General features: G+C 38.6%; 1 protein-coding gene across 1 annotated transcript in view; it reads left to right on the forward strand.

Annotated features, from left to right (window-relative positions):
* LOC135462867 (inositol hexakisphosphate and diphosphoinositol-pentakisphosphate kinase 2-like) overlaps positions 1 to 3345 on the forward strand; it is a 73629-nt gene extending 70284 nt beyond the window's left edge. The window contains 1 exon segment of the mRNA XM_064740156.1: positions 138 to 3345. Coding sequence (XP_064596226.1) covers positions 138 to 862 — 725 coding nt within the window. The 3' untranslated portion in view covers positions 863 to 3345.
* Positions 3346 to 10829: the final 7484 nt, after the last annotated feature.

Below are 10829 nucleotides of genomic sequence, written 5' to 3' on the forward strand. Positions count from 1 at the left end.
CATTTGTCATGTAGTTGGTGAAAAGCGAACGTGTTGTCATTGCCATCCTTGCCATGAATCGTCCGGCCCAGTTCATACGATTGGTTTTTGTTTGCTGTGGCACTGCATTACCTCCCCTTTGTTGGTTTGGCTTTCAGCCTCCAGCCTTTCCTCCTCTGCTAAGTCGAGTCCCGGATTCACTTCTCCCATGACAACGGAAGACGTTATGATGAAACTTCGGATCTATATGATGGAGAAGCAGTTTGCCGCCGAGACCTCTACCTACCATCAACCGAATCGTGAAGCTATTTCCCAGCCTTACATCCCACCCGGTCATGAGCGTCAACCCCATCATCTTCTCCACAAACCCAATCCTCATGCCCGAAAACAAGACCAATCACACATACACTGCAACATACCTGACTATAGCCTCCCCGGCAGCGGCCCAGGCAGGAAGCAGTTCCTGGGACATGCACCGTTCCTTGAACAAACAACCACCGCAACCCCTAGCCAAACACAGAATTCAGCACCAGATAGTGTTCCTACGGGTGGTTATAGTCAAACTTCCGAACAGTTGTCCAGTTACTGGCCTGATAGTGATATATCCTACAGCTTTAAGTCCCAGGAAGTCAAGGACGGCCAATGTCCGACAGAACTTGGCCCGGGACAAGCTTTATTTCAACTAAGACAACAGCAAAGCCAAGAGGGCAGTCACTTTACCGAACGTCATTGTGTTGAACGGAACCAAATGTCTTCTGAAAGTTACCCACCGACTTTAGATCAAAGTCAGTCGGAGGGTCAAGGTCAAATCTTAAGTCAAGGTCTATGTCATGACAAAGGGAAAGGCTTATCGCAGAGTGAAAGGGCGCTGTCCAACAAGTAGAGAATGACTGTGTTGTCCGTCGTGCAGGATGACACGGTACAAGTGTCAACTTCACCATACATTGGGGGTCCTGTTTACAGATTGTGTGGCATAAGCAGAAAAGATTTTAGTTCGATGTAAAAACCTTCAGATAATATAAAGTATTCACAACAGTCAGAGTGTAGTCTTCTTATAGCCAGCTGTCTAAAAGCAATATTGTATTTGGTCAGTAAATTGTTATTCTTTATAATAAATGTTGTTTTTGGGTGGAAAATAAAGAAGGTTGACGTACTTGGTTTGGAAATATGTTCATAAGTTGGGTATTTATATGTACTTGTACGTTTTCAGACGTCCTCTGAAGCGACGCCTTTGTCGGAAGACATTCTAGGCCCTGTCAAGAAAAATTTCCGTCAACATATTCAACACCCAAGCCAGGTTTCAGACTGGGTTGCTGTCTGCAAGAAAAAAAAAAGTTTTACAAGTGTTAACTTTTTAGAATACAAAATAATACAAATTGAATTAAGCGGGGTTCAGTTTGCATTGAATTCCTCTACCTACATGTGCATAAAGGTCTGGATGATTGGCCGGCAAAGTTGTGGCCAATGCCTATTTGAATCAAAAATCCACATTTGGTTTGCACGTTCTTGTGCATGACGTAAACAGCAGTGAAGACAATGGAATGCGTAGTACATAGTGATATCATTTTTTTTTTCTGCTGGGTGTGTTCTATATTTGGGACATTTATTGCAGACCATAACAATATCATTTTTCGGTATTAAAAATTTTGTGTGTATGTGTTTTTTGTCAACGTTGTCGAATGTCAGAAGTAGACGTCACTCCCAATTATTCCAGAACGTATTTTACAATGGAAAATGCTTATGTTTCTCGTAACCCTGATAAGTTGGTTTATGGCAGTTATTTAAGCATGTCTAAGTTTAATATCAGGTTTTTTTTTAGGGTGTGTATTATTTGTTCTAACATTTTCTTCCATATTTCATTGGTTACCTTGTTATGACGTTGTTCTCTTGTTATGATATTTTCAACCTTAAATCATTGTTGTCTTTGTCAAGAATTTTTTTTTGTCATGACATTGTTTTCCTTATGTAATTGTTTTCCTTATGTCATTGTTTTCCGTGTAATGACGTTGTGTTCTTTGTCATGACATTGTTTTCTTTGCATGACATTGTTTTTATAAGCAGATTTGGTTCTTATTTATGTGTCTATGAGAGGACAGAACCGAAGAAAACAAGAAGCCGATCTCAGCAGTACGAACTGGAATATGTACAAATACAGGAATCAAATAACATATCTTCTGCATTTTGCCGTCATTTTCGCACCTTTGGGTTTTCATTTGGAATGAATTTATAAGATAAAAATATAAACATAGGCCTATTCATCAAAAAGCTAGATGGCATCAAAACACGATAGTCCCTACCACAATGACGAGCAGAATTTTTGTCTTCCAGGTGTTGTTGTAAGTGTTTTGTAGAGGTACATCCGAGTTGGTTAAAATTGTAAAGACAATTTTACTTATCACCGGAAATACACGTGCATGATCCAATTTAAGAGTAAATTCAGAAACAGTAAATGTTTCATTATATTTATTCTGATTTAAAAGCGTCTCGCTCCCATTTCCCTGTTAATATTGTAATGCTTAGATCATCTTAACTATAGGCATATTTTCTACTTGTCTTTGAAAAGAAGATTGCAGTTTACAAAAATTGCCTATTCCTAACCGTACCAAAATCTCTACATTAGCTCGATCTGGTCATATGCATATGATATAAAGATGCATTCTTTTTTATTATTATTATTATTTCTGAGGGAAAACTGTTACATGACCTAACTGCAAAAAAGAGTAGATGATTGTTTACAAGACATAGCCTTGTACTGTTGGTATAAACACAAATGCCTGAAATTGTTTCGTGTGCTTTTGTTACATTTGCTTTAGCATTTATTACAAAATAGTGGGTTTGTCAGAAGTAGTACCTCATGTCCACGAGACTTGCCCTGTTTCTTAAGGAGAGAAAATGCTGCTAACGCTGATTTTTGTCTTTTCATGATCATTATGGACTTCCAGTGTTTGGAAAGCATGCATGTGTGGGTAACAATTATATGATGTGCGCCAATAACCACTATGTCGTTAAGTATTTTAAGAGTTCGGGACGAGATCTCTTGTTGACTTATTCACCTAAGGGTAATTCTGGTACGCTGCCGATTGGCCTCTAGACAATGAGGTCGCACGCTCGAACCAGCTCTCATTCGTTCGCTTATCAAAGTTTACCATATACATGACACAAGTCTACTCTGGATTTCCTCCAGCCACAAATCTGACTGCCGTCATGAAAAGAAATGAAATTGTCTTGATTAGGTGGTAAATGAGTCAATAAATAAATGTATACTCTTAGGAGAGAGATAATGTTTTGGCGTATTAACTCTTAGATAACAAATTTACCAAGCGGTTAAATATATAATCAGTGTCGCTCGCACCGAAAGATCACTTTTTAATCTTTGGGTATGTTTTTTATGTTACTTTATGATTTATGTTGAACAGTAAACCGTCCTGTGTTGAGAATGTTCGTCATGTAAAGAGCGTAACAGCTCTTTTTATATAATATGTATATAATATGTATATATAATCGGAGGGCTTTGTTTAGATATATACATATATATGTTGTTATGGTCTTTTTGAGATTTATCGACTGAGTCTTCTTTGTTTTTTTTTTTTTGTTTTTTTGTTTTTTTTTTAACGTTGGTGTCCCTTATTTACTAAGTTAGCTGCTTGGGTACATACCATACTCGCACTGGTTATTATGACACCGCTACTCCAAACCTAACGTCAGTTAGCTTAATGAATTGACAAACGTTATCTATTTGTACTGTTTTAACGATTAGCAGCAAGTTTGTTCACGCACAGTTTCCTGTATAAAGTTGAGTAGTAAAGTGTTCCTTTTACCCCTAATCATTTTTAGTCGTTATAAGCAACATTTTGCTCACTCTCAGCCTCTCTTATCTCTCCCTGGTCATATCTAATAACTGTTTCCCAAAAATGGTTCCACACCACATGGCGTCTTTGCACCACGGCAAGGTGCCAGGGTTCCCAGTTCAGAAATGCAATTTAACATAAACTAGGGCTGATTACTGCATTTGTCGAATGATCGACGCTATCATTTTGTAGTTTATTTATTTATTTGATGTTTTACACCGTACTCAAGAATATTTCACATATAAGACGGCGGCCAGCATTATAGTGGGAGAAAACCAGGCACAGCCCGGGGTAAACCCACGACCATCCGAAGGTTGCTGGGAGACCTCCCCACATACGGCCGGAGAGGAAGCCCGCATGAGCTGGACTTGAACTCACAGCGACTGCATTGGTGAGAGGCTCCTGGTTCATTACGCTGCGCTAGCGCGCTAACCACGGAAGCCTCCAGTGTCCCCCTGTACTTTATAACACAAGTGTCCCCCTATGGTTTCTAAGACAAGTGCCCCAATGTAATGGAAATGTCACACAGACAGAATGACCCGGCTTTCTATTTCATACAATATGACAGTGTTTGCTTCTTTCAGTGTCGGCTTATTCAATTTTCCAAACTTCGTGAGGTAAAGGCACAAGTGACCACTAAATACCGTCAGTCTCGATGACAATTACTTGCATTAGTATTAGTTATCATTCATATTCACGTTGTCACAATCCGGCTTTGCTATTATAGACAACGGCACTATTAAAGACACTTGACACCATTTGTGACACAACCCATGACTCCTGGTTCATTACAATTATGAGAGGCGTCATGAAACCTTAGCCTTGCGGTTTACCTTTGGAAGGGCTAATTTGATCATTTTTTGGTGTCGTAAGTCCAGACTTCCCAAAAAAGGAAACCATTCTCGTCGAAAGTAATTTTTGCCTATAAATGTGCATGGTCTCTTGTTCCTTCTGGTCTCTTGTCCCTTCTTATACTCATGCGATGACGTTTTTTGGGCACGTGTTGTGACGAAGTCCTTCTATATTGGTCAAGAGAACAATGATCATCAGGTACCTTTTCCCGAGCATTGGCGACAAGCACCCAAGCCGAACGTACCAATGTTCTCTTGTAATGCAAGGTATTTCCCACAAATCGTCGTCGCAACAGCAGGAATAAGCTACGCTGTACCAGTCATTTAAGGTGAATTGCTTAAGAGCCAGATTTGCAGTTTATAGGATTATAGGATAGACTTGCACGCGTTAGCCCTAACATTTTGAATTAAATTCACGTTGAGAAGCGAGATTTCGCATTACATGAACTACAAACTTTACACCGCTGAGTTCCAATTTAGGGTGACTCTAGGTTCCCTTTTGTGCGTGGATTGCGCAATCTTAAATTCTCAATGCTTGGAAATGGAGAAACTAGGCGTGTATACAACATGTACCTTTCAAACTGTGCTCTACATGCAATATAGTCAAGCGAGTCCAATTGCCTCTATTTCAGACATTGTCCTTCCTAGGCTTTTGTTTTCCTCATTTGTTTGAATATTGTGTGGTATCTCGTTTATTGTATAAAATAATCCAAAAGAAAGAAATCAAGATTTTTAATTATAATGCCAGTGCATTTTTTTTTTAATTATGTTATATTGATAAAATATACCATTTCTTTTTTCCCCAAAGGTTATCTTTCTGCAAATTAATTAATAATTTGAAATCTTATTGATGCTATCGACGGTATACAATTCAGTGTCAAAATATGATTTATTTGTAAACAGTTATTTTTGATTTGGTTAGCAATTTTAATCTCAGACACATACGGTGTATTTCCTTATTGATTCCCACAAACGAATGTGTTCATCAAAGATTTGATTATTGTATAAATCCAAGAGTTATCTATTTAGTATGTGATGTATAAGAGAATTAACTATAATTTACTTGTGAATGTCTTGTAAATAATTATAAGAAAATTTAAAAAAATCTGCGGATTACCTCTCAAATTATATCGTGCCCAGGAGATAAAACATTCTCTTTTGTATCAGTTAGACTATCGGTGGCGGTTATCTGATGTCTGAGTACTTCCTAAAACGTATCAAAACCCCAAAATAATAAGGAAAAATAGCAAATAAAAAATCACTATACGAGCTCAGATCTTTTTTTCTTTTTTTTTTCTTTTTTTTAGGGGAATAAGTGCTCATTTAAAAAAATGTTTGGGATCTAAATTATTGGGATCTAATTTTATCTAAACCGAAAAATTTCTTTCTTAGGATTCTTCACATTTATTAATAAGTATTCACTATTAGTACATGTATAAACAAGATTCTGTGAGAAATAAAAAAACTTTACTAAACTTATCTGAGTACAGTGGCATTAAAATGTGTAATGAGAACGAGTGATAATAATTGCAATTTGTATCTGAGGAAAGTGTCATTTGTAGTAATTTTGAAGAGTTGTATAATTGATATATTTGTATAAGTGTGCACATTTATACAAAAGGATTGCAATGGTGTTGCGTTAAAACATAAATAGTCATTTTTAGAATTATTCGTGGGTTTGGTTTCTTTTTACTCTTCATGTGGACATTCATGCTGTTACTTTATACAGAAAATGGTCCGTGGACGAGGGGATAAGGACCCAGGAGTATCCCACCAATGCGGTCGCTGTGAGTTCAAGTCCAGCTCATGCTGGCTTCCTCTCTGGCTATACGTTGGAAGATCTGGTAGTGAGTTTCCACCCGGGCTCTTTCCGGTTTCCTCCCACCATAATGCTGGCTGCTGTCGTATAAGTGAAATATTTTTGAGTATGGCGTAAAACACAAATCAAATCAAATGTACAGAAGATGGTTTACGTTTGTTTGTTGGTTTGTTTGGATTTCACTCGTCTTCAGAGTTTACTCCCAACACTGATGCTTCCTCCATCCATAAAAATAATTGCCTTTGTGTAAGTGAAAAAACTTTGAGTATGGCGTTCAAGAATAATGAATCAGTCAGTTAGTCAACAGTTAACCGGCCCTTTTTTCCTCTGTCGTTGTTTTATTTAATTTTTTTTTTTTTACACTTTATGAACTGTCCATGTAGGACCACATTGATTACGAATATATACGTATAAACTGATTATTTATGTACATATTTGATTGGTGTTTTACGCCGTGCTCAGGAATATTTCACTTATACGTTAGGGACGAGCATTACAGTAGAAAGAAACCGGGCAGATCCTTCAAATGATTAAAGGTAGGAAAACCTCATCAAACTTCTTGGTTTCCGACAACAGGTAGATAAATATAAACATTGCATACGTAACTTGTTAACGACTAGTATTTCGACTAGTTATAAGGTGAATGCAGTCGTCAAAAAGGCTATATTTAGTTTGCTCTGACCTAGACGTGCTATCTTTCTCTGCTTATAAACAGGTCTATAACTGAGAAAATGAGACTGTAAAGGACCTCGAGAAAGATGTGAATAGAAGGCATGGGCGTAGTGTCGGTGTATGTTCAATGCATGCTCGAGAGCTAAGGCTTTTAAAAAGACACCACCAGCCTGTGTAAATATAGGAGACAGAAAGGACACTTTTAACATAAGTAGTGAGCAGAACATAGGAAACAGGTCAGGTAGCTAGTCTACCGACATGGTCATAAACCAGGGATTGGCGGAAGATACGAGGAACATTGCGGGAGATCCGTGTATACACGTCCATAGCGAGGGCAGACCTCTTACCCAACATAAATAAACCAGCCGTTTAAAATAAAGCCAACAATGCTGCCGTAGAAAAATAGTTTGCAACCTGTAGGTACAATGTACGTGAGTAGAAGTTTCTGGTATGCCGCTCGCTGGGTTAGTCGTACACAGCAAGCGATTGGCCCTAAACGAGGTTCGAATCCACCTCAGGTTAGACTTGCTGCGGCTTATACATGTGCACTGTGCATGGCGAAGCGCCGTTGTTTACAGAAGGTTATCGTCAACTTGTCTAGCACTTCGTTTTGACCAATTTCGTTGTCGTCTATCTTTTATTATTTATCATTCTATGTCCTTTTACTTTTTTTTATTCTGCATTGTTCCTCACACCATACCAACTGCATTCCGTGTTGTTCATTATCTATTGTCTAGCTCGGTTTGTCAGTTACATCCTTGACCTAGCCATCACGCAAAGTCGACTATATTCTTTGCTTTTTATTCTCCAATGTGTATCACCCCATGTCCATTCCATTATTTGTCGCCTGTTCTTCATTGTCTGTTAGTTAGTTGTCACCCTGTTAGTTACACTGTTTGTCAATTATTTTCCATTGTCTACCATCTCATTTATTCTCCAGTGTCTATACCCCCACTCCCACCCCCACCCCACCACCATGTCCATTCCATCGTCTGATGATTATTCTCCATTGTCTATCGCCCCATGTCAATTGCATTCTTTTGTTGTTTATTCTCTGTTGTCTATCATCGCGTGTTAATCACATTCTTTGTTGTTCATTCTCCATTGTCTGTCGCCTCATATTAATTACATTATTTGTGGTTCATTCTTCATTGTCTAAGTATCACCCTATGTTCTTTGCTTTCTTTGTTGTTTATTCCCCATTGTCCATCCTTACTTTCTTGCATGGTAACGGCATTCCTTCTCGTTTTTTCTCCATTGTCCATCATCTCGTGATAACTGATTTTGTGTTTCTTTATTCGCCATTTTGCTGTTTATACTCTAATGCCTATAATCTCATGTTATTGGCATTTTTTGTTGTTTATTCTTCGTTGTCTATCACAGCATGACAATCATATTCTGTGCTGTTTACACTCCATTGTCTATAACCTTGTGTTATAATAGACATTTAGTGTTCGTTGATTCTCCCATGTCTATTACCCCATGTTAACTGCATTCTCTGTCACGTAATGTCCATTGTCGATCATCTCATGTTCCGTCTATTCTTTGTTTTTGATGTTGTTAAATAAATACGAAGTACACAAATAAATACTGCCACTATGTCTTTACAGTGAAGTATGCCGGTATAAGAAAAGCGTGGTTGGGAGGAAATATGTGGTCGCACACGTGCTGACAAAATGTCTTTATAATTTATGCCACACTTCCGATTACCTCCTATCTTGTCATCGTGAAAAAACCTTTTTCGTCCAAATATTTGGTTACTTCGATGATGTTGTCAAATCCAATATGTTACCTGCTAGTTTGACGAGTGATTGATTATATTGCGACATTCAAAGGATGTCACAATATTTTCTGCTAACTCCAAACTTCACTCCAAAAACGAAGGTGAGTTGTTGTTGATAACACGTTCCAAACGCATGTTTTTGTACAAAGTTTGTATTCGTGCAGCGATTATGGTAGACTAACTTCGGGCTGGGTTTTACTACTACAAGGAAAACATGCCGTCATGTAGCTGTTGATCTGTATTACCCTGCTTTTCTATGTCATTAAGGTTGTTCAAAGAGCATGATACATCAGCAGGTGAATGTGATGGTAAATGGATGTGATTTTGAAGAGCACTTGAATAGGTCCTTGTCATCAACTAACCACAGGCGCGTCACTACCTCATGCATGGTTGTGAGTGGTTTCGTTGGCCCGGTTTAAGGCCACAGCACATACTGCAATTCTTTGAAAATCTTCACATGTACGTCGGTAAACCAACCGATGAGTCTTATTTGAATGCGTTGGTCAAGTCCTACGGCTTGAATCTGCGACTGTGAAATATTCTTGACCATAGGATAAAAAAGAAATAAATAAAAACATATTGAGAAAAGCCGAAAATTGAAAGCCACCAATCACTCATACGAGCATACCCCTTCAATGGTGAATACCCAGTCCCTGTAAGACTCCGTCATTTTATTAAATAACACTTTTACAGTGCCTTATCTGGTATACATTCACAAACTTCCTGTACATGATATGTGTTACCTTGTTTATTTCATTTGCATTTGTGTTTTCATTTCCCAGAATGTTTAATTACTCAACAAATATTAGGTTTGTGAGTGGGGAAAAGACACATTTCTCGATGTAAAAATGCATACCTTTTCTAGTACCTGACTAATCTCCCGACGCTAAACAGTCACCTAGCTATCCAGAGCTGGGTTCGATCCTGCGTCACTTTGGGCAGAAACCGATCGGCAGCGCAACGATATGTACCAACGCCTTCTCAAATACACAAACAGGTTATTTGATATTAGCATATCGAATTACTAACTACGCTGTCCCGACGTCTGATATTGACAATACTAATGTACCGTTCCATTCTATATTTTCCTCTCGTGAATTGTCATTGTCCAATCAACCAGTTGTATACAGTGCACGCAGTCAGCCGTGCGGTACAAATACAGTCCAATGGTAACAAGGCACTCAGCTGGCCGGGACTCCACCGTTCCTTGTTGTCGCTTTGGTGATTTACAGTCCTGTACTTGCAAATTTCTTCACACGCTTAACTGCACCCGCTTGGTATGCATATAGCATGTTTCTAATAGACGACTGCGGAAATCTGTATTGGTAATTCACCTGCTATATTGATCGCCCAATGTGTTTATTAGGTGGGAGCTATACATCTGAAACACAGTATACATGGGCATTGAGCGTTCCCCTCCATTCGAATACCTCGCGTAAGGCACTGGACCAAAAAACCCGTTTTCTTTACGATATGCATGTATGTGGATGATGGGGCGGGGGGAATTTCTATAAAACACATTTATGTAGCCTTCTCGGGGTATTCTATAGCCGCCTTTGTTAGCATGGTTTCCTAAGGACACGAGCTATGTATTCACATATCTGTACTGTTGTTTGTCCTGATACAGCAGTGTAAGTGTCTCAGATACCGTCTTGGGTGTGATACCGGCGTGACACGTTTACCTGTACTGCACGACAGATGAGTATATATATACATCGGATGTACACACACCAAGGTAAGCTATCGATGACACGAATCTCTGATCGGCAATTGCTTTTTCATGCATTTAGGTTAAAATCCTGTACCACAAATGTTTCTTTCCGCCTTTACGGGGCTTACGCTTATAAAATTAGTTCAGTTTTGACGATTTTTGTTGA

This window comes from Liolophura sinensis, chromosome 2 (assembly GCF_032854445.1).
Source record: "Liolophura sinensis isolate JHLJ2023 chromosome 2, CUHK_Ljap_v2, whole genome shotgun sequence".
NCBI lineage: Eukaryota > Metazoa > Mollusca > Polyplacophora > Chitonida > Chitonidae > Liolophura > Liolophura sinensis.